Genomic DNA, 14,068 nt, shown 5'->3' on the forward strand with positions numbered 1-14,068 from the left:
CCTGGATGTGACAGCGGCGAGTAAAAAATCAGCCACTGCCAATAATTCATTTTTTCAAGACTGTTCTCCACCTCGTGTGTGTGGAAGCAACATTGAAAGCTTACGATAACGAACAGCAGATGTCACTAGTGTATATGCAATATTACATTGATACAAACACACAGCAACACCACCTGTCGCCTGATAATGGAAATATTGAAATTATACCATCAGGTGTAGTGGCTGTTGTTAAAATATTTAGGAAGGGCCTCAAGCGGAATATTTGCTAGAATGCAACTGACGATTTATATAAAGACAAAGGTGCTGTTTGTCGCCATGAACATTTGTAAAATGCAGTGGCTGTTGTATGAACAGTTAGCCTCAAGTGATTTTTGTTAGAATGCAACTGACGATCTCCTATTGGTAGTTTTTAGGAGATCGTCAGTTGCATTCTAGCAAATATTCCGCTTGAGGCCCTTCCTAAATATTTTAACAACAGCCACTACACCTGATGGTATAATTGCAATATTTCCATTATCAGGCGACAGGTGGTGTTGCTGTGTGTTTGTATCAATGTAATATTGCATATACACTAGTGACATCTGCTGTTCGATATCGTAAGCTTTCAATGTTCCTTCCACACACACGAGGTGGAGAACAGTCTTGAAGAAATTGAAAGTATACAACTAGAATTTAGTATGGAGGTACAATGAAATCTCTTTTATTGTTTAGAACTGTAAAACAAGTCGTGGGAACAAAAAATCTAAAAATTATTTGTTGCTTTTTGGCCTAGGTTTCATATTGATGCGATGCGTAGTTAATGAGAACGGATGATTTGTCCATACAAGGAAATTCATTTTACTTTAAATGTTGTGGCGCCATCTCGTTCAAACAGCACCTTTGTCTTTGCCTTATTCACAAGATGCGAGACTCGCAGCGAGAGACCGAGAACAACAGACGAGATATTTACCGACAGTAACAGCTTTTTGTAGGTAGGTAGCGTACCAGCGTCGATGGCGACTCCTCTGCAGGCAGGCTTTTGTCGTCGTATTGGCTGCTACGATGGGGATGGGGGCTTCGCTAGCAAGATGATTGCCGCACTTTCTGCTGCTGGCGATGATGCAGCTTTTGGAAGGGTTGCGACTTGCGATCCGGCAGGTTGTCGTAGCCGGAAGTGCCTTTAACAGACACACCGGAGGTCTCGGCCAGGGTGTGCTGCTTCCCTGTCACAGGGCACAAAACGCGTTTTTTAAAAACGAGTGAAAAAAACTTCTAATGAAGAAAAACACTCCGAGAATTTCACGCGAGATGAGAGCAATCAAAAAAACAAACTGCTCGCTTCTAACGAAGAACAGGGAATGATCTCGAAAATTAATAACATTTTGGAATTACTTATATTTATAAACATATCCGTTAGATATATGATTGAATTTGAGTACCATTTGTTACTAGTTATTTAATGTGCAGTTAAAGCCGGCATTTTCGTATTTCCGTCATAGTCTCGAAAACCAATAAAAGAGACACTTTTTTTGCCAAACTCATGCGTACCGAATCGTAAGCTCAGGAGAAACGTTCTGCTATAGTGGAGTTCTAGCAAATTGACGTTGCTTTTCATTGGTTTTAGGCCCTACGGCGCGACGATGGACGGAAATACCTGCCATGCCCCTACGTGCGTTTTAGAAATATTTTATTATTTTAGCGCTCTCAATCCTCTTTTTCTTCAAAGGAAAACGGAAAACTTGGAATATATCAAACCAAAATGTGTCGATTTTTTACTGGACTCATTTTTCTTAGGGAGCGAGTCATTTGGTAAGAGAAGTTTCACTTCTCACTAATTATTTCTCACTTCTCACTGTGAAAATTGAGAAGTGCGAAGTGAGTAGTTAGACGTCTCACTTCTCACTTATCACTTCTAACTGTGAAAAGTAGGAAGAGCGAAGTAAGGACGGAGACGCCTCTTTTCCCACTCATAATTTCTAACCTCTTATTTCTCAGTGAGAAGTTAGAAATAATGATTGAGAAGTGAGACGTCAAGTGACCTATTCGGCCAAATTACTTTTTCGGCCTAAAGACGTATTCGGCTGAAAGACCTAACCGGCTAAATGACCTATTCGGCCAAGTGATCTACTCGGCCAAATGACCTACTCGGACCAAGAACCTATTCGGCCGAATGACCTGTTGGGTTTTCCCCGTTTTGCACTAACGTGCGCACCCGCGAAACTTGTTCGGAACGTGAACAGAAAAAGAGCTTCAAAGTGATACGGTCACTACAAATTAATTTATTTGTGTTTCACTTGATACACTTTATTTAGTGGACTGTAATAATTTTATTTTACCACACGGTCGTACGGCCGACCGACAACTATACCGGCGGCGGTTAGAGAGAACTAAAATGTTGTTATCTGCACCTATCAGTGAAGCTGCGAGAGCGTATCACTGATAGCCTATCTCTTTATGCCTAGCAGCGTGTAGTATACCTATATTCGCTTGGCTGCAGATGCTCATCTCAAAATTACTGATTACAGCGACGTACCAAATTTATGCCTTTAAAATCCTTAACATACCGGCCGCCTTGAGTTTACTCGAAACAAAATTCAAATCAATTACTAGTACTTATATCTAGGTACATGTATTCAAAAATGATCCTCTTCGGCTGCATCAACTCTCAAAGTAAAAGACTCTCCAACTGCAATTGCTAGCTCGTGCGCCGTAACGTGAGGTTGATCGTCCGTCAAGTGGATTCACCGCTACTGATACTGTTCACATCCTTGTAGGAATGACAATCCTCTGATCTGAATAGTTCTCGATAACTTCTGCTGACTCCGCTGCTCACGTACTTCCGCTGATTAGATCGATTATGATGGCATCGGCCGGTGGAATCGGTTCTCCGTGACCTGTCGGAGAAGAATATGGCTTGATTCCGGAACACATTTGAATGGAGGGAAACATAACTTAGTTGTCGCCCCCTGGTGTTAACAGACGAAACTCTATCATTGCCAAAGTATGCCCCAATGGGGCCGTGAAATGCTTAGCGGAAGTCGTGTTGCAGACAACCAGTTGTCGTCTCAAGGTTGATGTGAGGAACTTCGATGCGGACGTCGCCGACGTGTCAAAAGACTCTCCAACGACGTGACAAAAGACTCGCTAATGAGCTGTTAAGCTTTGATGTGATGCTGAAGTTGATCTGAGATTATAATCAATTATCAGAATGATGACTGCATACCAGGAAGCCGTAGACGAACCATATCTGCCAAAAATAAAAAGCGATTTGGATTCGAAATGCAAGATTGATGAATGGTGACATAACTTGGACATCGCCCCCTCGGCAGATGTGGCTAGATAGCCACGAATTCGCCAACGGTTGCCCCAAATGGGGGCGTACTTAGCTTTGGTGAATCTGCGATGATAGTAGATGATAAGGTTCCTGACCAGATGACGATTCCTCCAAAGATTGGTGAACACTGTCGAAGGGGAACGCGTCAGAATGTTTCCGGATTGCAAATAAACTATATACAACTATATACATAGCCCAGGATACAAAAAGTCGTGCGATTCTGATTTATTTGCACTTTGAAATTATTAATTGCCTTGAAAACAAGCGCGTGTAATCGAAGGTAGCTGCGATATGTGCTGTGGCGCGTGCAGTTACATGTTTCAGTGCGCGCGAAATCACGCATCGCAGGCACCTTTGATTGCATGCGTATGTTTTCATGGCAATTAATGAATTTCAAAGTGCTCAACCCAATTCCAAATAAATCAGCCAAAAACTGATTTAAAGTTTATTTAATAATAGTAGAATTTTATGTCGAATTGTTCATGGGCATGTTAACTTCATTCCCTGCAAATCTGGGCTCAATCGGGAACCTCCATCCAATTTCCTGTACGAAATAGTAACAGAGGTGTATTTTCCCATGTATTTCGGCTGAAATCCCCATATTAACTTCAAATCAATTGCGCCAGCTTATGCAATAACCGATCAGGCTGAAATTTTCAGAAAATGATTTTCTCACCTAGAGGCAAAATCATGTAGAATCCGATGACTTTTTTTCTCTCCATACTAGGCTGGGCCACTCTAATATACATTGAGGTTGCCCCCAGGCAATAGCGACGGTTTGTATCGCAAGATGCCTTAGATGCCCCATATGGGGGCGTGAATACTTAGTTTGGCTGTGTTGACGTTGACGATTCACCAGTCTGGTTATCAAGGATGGGCAAGATACAAATTTTGGAGATGGCTCGTCAATAGAGACCCTCCTTCGTGCGAACGGTGACAACCCTCACGTTGCCGTCTTGTACTGGATGGATGTCACTTACACGTCCCAGTCTTTACTTGAGAGGTGGAACGTTTTTTTATTTATCATCAGACTAAGGCCGGAGGGGCCTGTGCTACACATAAAAGACTTCTCCATTCAGCTCGGTTCATGGCTGCACTTCGCCAACCACGCAGTCTGCGGAGGGTCCGCAAGTCGTCCTCCACCTGATCGATCCACCTTGCCCGCTGTGCACCTCGCCTTCTTTGTTCCCGTCGGATCGTTGTCGAGAACGATTTTCACCGAATTTCTGTCCGACATTCTGGCTACGTGCCCGGCCCACCGCAGTCTTCCGATTTTCGCGGTGTGAACGATGGATGGTTCTTCCAACAGCTGATGCAACTCGTGGTTCATTCGCCTCCTCCACGTACCGTCTGCCATCTGCAACCCACCATAGATGGTACGCAACACTTTCCTTTCGAAAACTCCCAGTGCGCGTTGGTCCTCCACGAGCATCGTCCAGGTCTCGTGTCCGTAGAGGACTACCGGTCTAATGAGCGTTTTGTAGATTGTCAGTTTGGTACGGCGGCGAACTCTATTCGATCGAAGCGTCTTGCGGAGTCCAAAGTACGTACGATTTCCAGCCACTATGCGTCTCCGAATTTCTCTGCTGGTATCGTTATCGGCGGTCACCGGCTCACTGGTACACGAATTCTTCAACCACCTCGATTTCGTCCCCACCGATAGAAACTCGTGGTGGTGGCTCACATTGACTTCTCAAGAGCCTCTTCCTATCATGTACTTCGCCTTCGACGTGTTGATGACTAGTCCAATCCGTTTAGCTTCGCTTTTCAGTCTGATGTAGGCTTCCTCCATCCTTTCAAAGTTGCGTGCCATGATATCAATGTCGTCGGCGAAACCAAATAACTGGACGGACTTCGTGAAAATCGTACCACTCGTGTTAATCCCTGCTCTTCGTATTACCCCTTCCAAAGCGATGTTGAATAGCAAACACGAAAGACCATCACCTTGCCGTAACCCTCTGCGGGTTTCGAAGGGACTCGAGAATGCCCCTGAAACTCGAACTACGCTCATCACCCGATCCATCGTCGCTTTGATCAATCGTGTCAGTTTATCCGGAAAACCGTGTTCGTGCATTAGCTGCCATAGCTGGTCCCGATCGATTGTATCATATGCGGCTTTGAAGTCGATGAATAGATGATGTGTAGGCACATATCATCACGGCATTTCTGCAGTACTTGGCGAATGGCGAACACCTGGTCCGTGGTGGAGCGTTCGCCCATAAAACCCGCCTGGTACTGCCCCACGAACTCCCTTGCAGTTGGGGCTAGTCGACGGCATAAAATTTGGGAGAGTACCTTGTAGGCGGCGTTCAGCAATGTAGTAGTTGCTACAATCCAGCTTATCGCCCTTTTTGTAGATGGGACACACGACACCTTCCATCCACTCCTGCGGCAAAACTTCCTCCTCCCAAATCTTGGTAATGACCCAGTGCAGCGCTCTAGCCAGTGCCTCACCACCGTGTTTAAATAGCTCTCCTGGTAGTTGGTCAACCCCAGGGGCTTTGTTGTTCTTCAGCCGGCCAATCTCCTCCTGGATTTCCTGGAGATCCGGAGCCGGTAGAATTATGTCCTGCGCGCGTTCTCCCAGGTCCATCACCATACCGCCATCTTCGTCTGCCACATCGCCATTCAGGGTGCTTCTACGTAGTGCTGCTGCCACCTTTGGATCACCTCACGCTCGTTCGTAAGAAGGTTCCCGTTTATGTCCTTACACATATCAGGCTGTGGCACGTGGCCCTTACGTGAACGGTTTAACTTCTCATAAAACTTTCGTGTGTTATTAGCGCGGTACAGTTGCTCCGTCTCTTCACGGTCTCGATCTTCCTGCTGGCGCTTTTTCCTCTGAAAAATCGAGTTTTGTCTGTTCCGCACCCGTATGTATCGTGCCTCGTTCGCCATCGTGCGTTTTTGCAGCAATCTCGCCCATGCTGCATTCTTCTCCTCAACTAACTGCTCACATTCGCCGTCGTACCAGTCGTTTCTTTGATCCGGAGCCACCGTGTCTAGTGCAGCGGTTGCGGTGCTTCCAATGGCGAATCGAATAGCATTCCAGCTCAAGAGATGCTGCGCCTAGCTGCTCTTCCGTTGGGAGTGCCACTTCCAGCTGCTGCGCGTAGTCTTGGGCTAGTCTACCGTCTTGTAGCCGCCCAATGTTAAGTTGGCAGGGCGAATCCGACGCGTGTTGTACACCGTCGAGAGTTTTGAGCGCAGACATACTGCGACGAGATAGTGGTCGGATTCAATATTCGCGTTGCGGTAAGTGCGTACGTTCGTGATGTAGGAGAAGAATTTACCGTCGATTAGAACGTGGTCGATTTGGTTTTCTGTTACATGATTAGGTGATTTCCATGTGGTATTGTGGATGTGGATAGAGGTGGAACGTTGTCCTCCTTCAAAAAAACCATAGTTCCGACGTCCAGATTATCTCTATGCCTTGTCCACTTGTTACGGCTCTGGAGATTCGATAGATAGTCAGTTGACCATCGCTTCCAAATCAGTTGACTGAACTGCTGCATCAACTGCCACCTAGAGAGTCTGTTCTCCGGTAGCTCCAGAAGACTGGGTTCATGTATTGCAGACGAAAGGCGCTGCACCAAGAAGTGCCCTGGAGTTAGTGCTTCCAGGTCATTCGGATCATTGCTGAGTGGGGTCAAGGGCCTCGAATTAAGGCATGCCTCTATCTGGGCTACGACGGTACTTATCTCGTCAGACTTCAACATCCTGTTGCCAATAACCCTTTTCATATGAGCCTTCAGAGATTTTACTGCGGCCTCCCATTAGCCAACAAAATTGGGGGACTTGGCTGGAATGAATTTGAAGGCTATGCCGTCTTGAGCGGCCTCCGCCGACAGATGTTCTTGATGTTGTTGCTGATGAAACATTCGATGCAGCTCATTCGGCTGTCTCCGTGCTCCAACAAAATTACAAGCATTATCGCAAAATATTTCTATTGGCACCCCACGCCTGGCCACGAATCTTTTTAGAGCGGCGAGAAATGCTGCGGTCGTGATTTCCATGACGACTTCAATGTGGACAGCTTTGCAAACCATGCAAACAAACAAGCAGATATAACATTTTGTCGGAGCGCCTTTCCGCGTAGCAGGCTGCAATTCAAATGGTCCACAGTAATCAATTCCTACCTTTTGAAAGACAGGAGCTGGTGAGACTCTCTCGTGTGGCAAATCTCCCAACAGTTGCTCGTTAACTCGTGGTTGCACTCTGAAACACTCCACGTATTCATGCGTTACCTTTTTTGCCAGATTTCTGACATTCAATGGCCAAAACCTTTCACGGATGCAGGATATCATCAACTGCGGCCCTGCGTGGAGCCGTCTGTGATGGTAATCGCTAACGACCAGTTTCGTAAACGGATGCCGGCTGTCTAGGCATCGGGTGTTTACGCCCGCACGATATTGGAGCATTTCTGAGCCGGCCGCCAACGCAAAGTATACTCTCTATCATCACAGGATTGAGACTTCGGAGCTTAGAGGTGGATCTGACTTCATTCTTCGATGCAAGGTCTGACAATTCCAATGGAAAGCTCTCTGATTGAGCAAGTTGCACCAAAACGAGCAGTGCTTCTTCATGCTCAGTGGCAGCTAAAATTCCAGACTTTCGTTGGAACTTGTTCCGGAGTTTACAGTTGAACAAGAACCGGCGCATCCAAGCAGTCAGTCGTATGAGACTTAGCAGACTTGATCACAACGTAAAAATCTTGTTCGGAGGCAGAATATGTAGAACTGCCGATACTAGTGGTCTCTCCTCCAGGGTCACCGAATCAAACTGCTGATCTGGAACGTGAGTACTTGCCGGCCAGTATTGAGTATCCTTCTTCAGCCAATCTGGGCCAGCCCACCACAGAGAATTGTTCGCTATTTGAGCTGGAGTTGACCCTCTCGAAATTATATCAGCGGGGTTCTCGATTCCCGGGACATGGTTCAACACTCTACCTTTTGTGACATGCTGTATCTCCGATACACGGTTTGCCACAAATGCCTGCCATCTCGATGGATGCGAGGAAATCCAGCATTTGACTATTGTAGAATCCGTCCAGAAGAAAGATTTTGCTTCAATTGCCATGCTCGTCGAAACGGTGTCATAGAGATGCGCCAACAGTAGAGCTGCAGATAACTCCAACCTAGGTATTGACTGCTTCTTTTTTCTCCTGCTAAAATCCTCCAATGGCGCAACCTTTGATTTGGCCATTAGCAGGTTGACAGTGATATCTCCGTTCCAGTCCATACAGCGCAAATAAACTGCAGCGCCGTATGCTTTATCGCTTGAGTCGCTGAATCCGTGGAACTCGCACGAAATAATGTCTTTTCCGAAACCGATCCACCGTGGAACTGAGGCTGCATCCAATTCGAATAGATTGGATCTAAACTCCAACCATTGTGTCTGCAGTTCTTGGCTTAGCGGCTCATCCCAGGAGTACTTGGCCTTCCACAATTCTTGGAGAAAAAGTTTTCCTAGAACGACCACCGGACCAACTAGTCCATAGGGATCAAACAGACGTGCAATCTCAGAAAGCACAACACGGTGAGTGATTGGCCCACCTGGCCTCCAATCTGGAACTTTGATCCACAGGGTGTCGGTAGCTGGCTCCCACGTAAGGCCCAGCGTCTTCACAGTTGCCTTCTCATCCAAGTCTAGTATTTGACGGTCATCTCTCAGATAAGAAGGAATCGATTTTAATACTTGTTGGCTATTGGAGTTCCACTTTCTCAGATTGAACCCGGATCCCGTTATACCTTTCGCTTGATATATAAAGTTGACCCGCACGTCTTTTACTTATTTAAAAAAAAAAGTTGTTCTTAAGTATAGCGATAACTGGTACACCCACCCTAGTTGTTGTTTTGTTGAATTCCACGTCGAATGCAACTTGTTGCGAACAAATCGGTTAAGGGTAAGTGCCTGAAAAATGAGCGAGACTTTGGTATATAACACTATGTGTCTCCGGGCCTCCTAGAAAAGTTTGTTTTTTGTTACATAATAAATAGTTACGAGAGTTGACGAAAAAGAACAAACGCAAATTTTAAATTTTCCCATTGGTATTTTTAATTTTATTAGGGGAATTGTGGGTAAAACCGATACTGCGGGTAGAACCGACACCACTTCAAATCTCTGATTTCAAGTGATTATCGGACAGTATTTCGATACACTTTGAATAAACGTTTGATTTCTAGTATTTCTAGTTTTTGGAACTGCCAGAGACGTGTAAGAGTCATAATAAACAGCTATTTAGCATTAATCACCATCGAGGAGATGAGTTATGTAAAATTTTAGCTTCGGTATATAAGCTTTTTCGACAATAATTGGTTGATTTTCAGTATTAAATTTTAATCCTTCTCTGATCCATAATTAAACATCATTTTGTGTATGTTGTGGAAAAATAGTTAACTTCTCTAATAATAAACATCCACATGTATCTCATCATTATTATGTTATCAGTTGGGGTAAATTCGACACCTGTCATCGAATCACGAAATACCTCTGTTTTATTGTCGGCGTAGCACCAACTTAGAATTCGGAAGTCGGGACTTTCGAACCGAACTTTCTTCCGAAGTTTTATCTGTCAAACTAATTGATGCGTTGTTTAGCGCATCTTCAGACGAATCCAGCGCACTACTTCCGAAGTTGGGAAAGTTGCCTGTATCTGGGGAAAAATTCAACTTCGGTATAAAAGGCGGTATAAATTTGTTCCGGATAGACAATATTAGACTCATCACTCCCATAATATAATTCTCGCGTGATTTTTGAAAACGTCGTAAGTTCAAAAGAGAGGCTCTCTTTGTTTACTTTCTCTTTCGATTATTACATAATCGCCATCGCCATACTAACATTTACATTGGATTTTCCAGCACCGATCTGAAGAAAATAGCTTTGTCTAGTGTGGTGAGGTGAAAATATTGCAACAAATTTTAAACTAGCCTAGATATTAGCAAAAGAGAGCGTAAAGAAAGAGAGCACGGCGTGTGTATGGGGGACCTTTATGACAAAAAAATGAGCATCGCCAAAACTTTCACTACGTGAAAATATAGCTCTTAACTTTCATTTCGTGACTATTTGAAAAACATCTACCGAGGGGTCTCGAACAACTTTTTTTTTTCTTCCTGAAACGGATCTTTGTAGTTGGAAGACCAACGATTATTATTTATCGCGTCCCATTTAAAATGAGATTCCTGGATTTTTTTTATTCCAATAATCGTATATAAACTCAGGGGTACCGAAATTACCAAGTTATAGTCTAAATTAATAGTTTCAAAAATAATGTTTTGTTAAACATTTTCAATTATGTTGTAACATTATTTAGAATTGTTCTGATGTTCGATTCCATAACGACTTGATGTGTCGGTTTTACCCTCATGTGGTGTCGATCTTACCCGCACCCCAGCTGGTTGGACTAGAAGATGGACTGTTCGCGTTTTCATCTTAAATCAGATTCTATCAAGAAATATAGTCCTGAAACCTAATGGACTGATGCTTGATGAGTTAAAGTATGCTTGTATCAAATTTCTAGACCGAAAAGTTACTTCATAGATTGGGGAACTGTAAAGTTGCTTAAGGTGTCGGTTTTACCCACTTTTCCCCTAATGATTTTTCCCTCTGCGTAATAATGGCAACGAAATACGACTGTCCCACCCAAGTACATTCTTGAGTAGGACTTTTTCTATTTGCTTGTCTCATCCACGCTACTATTCTCCATATGCAAAACGATGAGATTCGTTTCCACAAAGCGGCTGGGAAAGACACCACGCAAAGGCTGAGGTATTTCTTGCAGGAAGCGAACATTTTACAGTTTATTGCCGACTCAAACATATCACCAAAGATGTAATGTCACGGTAGTTCGATTCTATTCATGTATTTCGTTTGTCGCTTTTCCTGAAAACTGATTATATAGTAGGTACAGCATTTTCCACTGTACTTGGCATTTCCGGTGAATAGCAAAGAAAGTGGAGCAGCTAAAATATCGGAACATTTCCTCTGCACGGTCAAAAGAAGATCCATGATGATTTACTCTGCCGTATCAAATCAAAATCCATATCAAAGACATCCATATTCACTAGTAGTACTTTATTGCAATAGGTACAACTTTCTTCAATATCAGCCTTGAGATGACGAATAGCTTGAAAATAAACCCGAAAAGTGTTCAGTGAAAAAGCTGCATTTCTCTTCGGTACTCAGCGCAACGTCGTTATCGAAATAACACTCGACGATAGTCCAGTTTTGCTCCTTTTAGAATTTCCAATCTACCAAAATGTCGTAGGATGACGTCATGTACATACTGGTGGTGGCAGAGTTTATTATAGCGCCGATGATCGTTACTACACGTACTTTGTGATTTTAAGAATAGTTGAACCATGATTCTCGGCATTAGAGGAGTGTATATCATTAACCTTTGCATCCCCAACCACTTTGACGCAACCAAATATTGATGATGTTTTTGCTCTTACTCATTCAATTTTTGATCGATTTAATTGATTTTTTGATTTTCAGACATGAACCAGAAACTATCATAGTTTTAATACATGAGGATGACAGCTCGTTTAACTGAAAGTTATTCGGCCGAGAGCCATTTGGCCGAATGTCATCTATTCGAATTGCATTTGAGTGATTGGTAAGAAGGGGTTATGCTAGAATCTATATGTCCTAGATGCTGGATGTCGGAGTATTTCGATGGGCCATATGATCGAATCAGCGATTTAGACTGGAAATGACTTCACTTCGAACGTGTCATTCGGCCCAAAATGTCGTTTCAATGAAGAGATCTTTTTTTGGCTAAACACTTTCTTTGCTTTGTTTTTGACGGGATGGAAATAGGAGCTGTGGGAGGAAGTGCCTAACCGTTCCCCTATATAGATTTCCCTTAAATAAAACAATGAAGAATATAAAAACACAATGGAATATACACACGTTCTACGTAATTCTAAAACAACTAGCGCCAACAGTTTATTTTTTTGGTGGATTTACTTTTAGATTTTACGCGTCAAGTCTATAAATTTTCGTTTATTTCTGGTTTACATCGGCGCGACATTCCACGAAAGGTTGAGCGTAACAATCTTGCCCTTAAAGTCATTTTCCAGTTATAGAAGGTACTTGAAACTTTTTTGTCCCACTCCACATTTCACCTTTGTAAATACCGCACAGACAGGTGTCTATTTTCCACGAAGGTTCTCGAGTGCGGGCGGGTCCAACCGAGTACCGTGGATAATCAAAATTCGGACATACTCAAACTTCGGACACTCCTATTTGTATGGGAGGTTTTCAGAAATATGTCATTGAAATGTTTCATCCAGCTGAATTGAAAGGGCTCATAGTTTTAGCTTTATTTAGGATAGTTTCATTCTAGTAATCCATGTTAATTTAATGTGACGAAATAATTGAATGTCAGTCTGAGCTATCTAGTGATAATCATTTGCAATATTTCTTCTCAATATTGTGTAATTTGTTGTCCGAAGTTTGAAACGTTATGTCCGAAATATGAATCCAATTTTGCTGCTGTCCGGAGTTTGAGTAAAACAGAAGCCAAATATTTTTATTAATCGGAAGTATTCTACACAATAATTCGTACATGTTAATCCCGTGTTACAAAGATAAGCGATATGCTCTATGATTGTGATGGTAATTTGAACGGTGAGACTTAAAATGTTTGTTAACAGGCTGATTTCATAGCAAAAAGTGCTTAAGCGTCCGAAGTTTGAATTTGCACGGTATCAAGCAAACTTTTTGTTTGCGGTTCTGCAGGCAAACTTCCGAGTGACGCGGCGCAACAGTTTGTCAAGGCATTTATCGGTTTCGCAATCTACCAGCAGCTTCAGTTGCTGCGCAGTGTATGGTCGCTAGGGCCATTATGACATCAAAACAACTTGATTGGTGTTTGCTTGAGCAGCTCACTGTTTCCCAGTTCCATACCCAGTAAGCACTCGAGAAGAATAGTTCCTGGCACGTTTGTCAAACCAGCATCCCAGCAACCAACGAGTAGAACTTCAATGACTGGAACCGGTGGGAGGGCGATGCGGGAGGGCAGGTTCGAATCTATGTCAACCGTCATCATCGTTACGTGAGCGACTGATTGTTGCCCTTTTCCACGAATAAACTGGAAAAGTGTCTATAGGTAAATATGCTGCATGAATGGTGATGGAAGTTTGTGTTCATTGAAAGACATCATTCATATTTGAGCTACCTTCATTGTGTTCCGCATTACTACAGGGCGTTATGAGAATTAGAGTGGTCCGACACGTTCCATAATATGTATACATATCAAACAGGTGGCGAATTAGCATTTTATAGTCACCGTAACCAAAATTTAAATAATAAAATCAGACAAATAATGTGAATGCTAAGAATCGATTGTCTACATCTTCCATGGTATGTTTTGCCATCATTCCAACATTTATATTTTCACGATCACCCTGCTCGACTTGAAGGGGTCACAGTCAGTGCTTTGACTTGAATGGTGATGTCGAACGAGCGGCGTGAGCAAAGAGCAACAACACTAAATGGGCTGAACACGCGACATGCAAAGCGTGTATCGTATGAAACGTGTGACATCGACTAATTTGGCGCAATTCTATTTTGACGCTTTAATCGGCGGAAAACGCCCGCTCATCGATTTGATTGTATAATGGTGGTGTGGCATGGATGACCAAATAGCTGACAAGAATGTTAAGGCTCAAGACTCCATCACAATGTTTTGAGAATTAATGACTGTATCGCTTGTTTGTAATAGTGAGGCAATTGGTACGGAAAAGTGCA

The 14,068-nt window shown here is 43.3% G+C and overlaps 1 protein-coding gene across 1 annotated transcript; it reads right to left on the reverse strand.

The window, feature by feature from the left end:
- Positions 1–1,059: 1,059 nt before the first annotated feature.
- On the reverse strand, positions 1,060–13,367 carry LOC134222660 (uncharacterized). Its single transcript, XM_062701821.1, has 3 exons — positions 13,226–13,367; positions 8,263–9,102; positions 1,060–1,202 (listed from the first exon to the last, which is right to left on the reverse strand). Exons 1-3 carry the CDS (start codon positions 13,365–13,367, stop codon positions 1,060–1,062), a joined length of 1,125 nt encoding a protein of 374 aa, XP_062557805.1.
- Positions 13,368–14,068: the final 701 nt, after the last annotated feature.

The sequence above is a fragment of the Armigeres subalbatus genome, chromosome 3, assembly GCF_024139115.2.
Source record: "Armigeres subalbatus isolate Guangzhou_Male chromosome 3, GZ_Asu_2, whole genome shotgun sequence".
In the NCBI taxonomy this organism is placed as follows: domain Eukaryota; kingdom Metazoa; phylum Arthropoda; class Insecta; order Diptera; family Culicidae; genus Armigeres; species Armigeres subalbatus.

What these genes read in the sequence shown, in the direction of transcription:
- LOC134222660 (XM_062701821.1), bottom strand. Translation starts at nt 13,367, where the DNA reads ATGATGACGGTTGACATAGATTCGAACCTGCCCTCCCGCATCGCCCTC. An exon ending in TCTTCTCGAGTGCTTACTGG is followed by an intron (nt 9,103 to 13,225) that starts GTATGGAACTGG and finishes TTTTTAAATAAG; the next exon opens with TAAAAGACGTGCGGGTCAAC. An exon ending in GATACAGCATGTCACAAAAG is followed by an intron (nt 1,203 to 8,262) that starts GTAGAGTGTTGA and finishes GCCCTGTGACAG; the next exon opens with GGAAGCAGCACACCCTGGCC.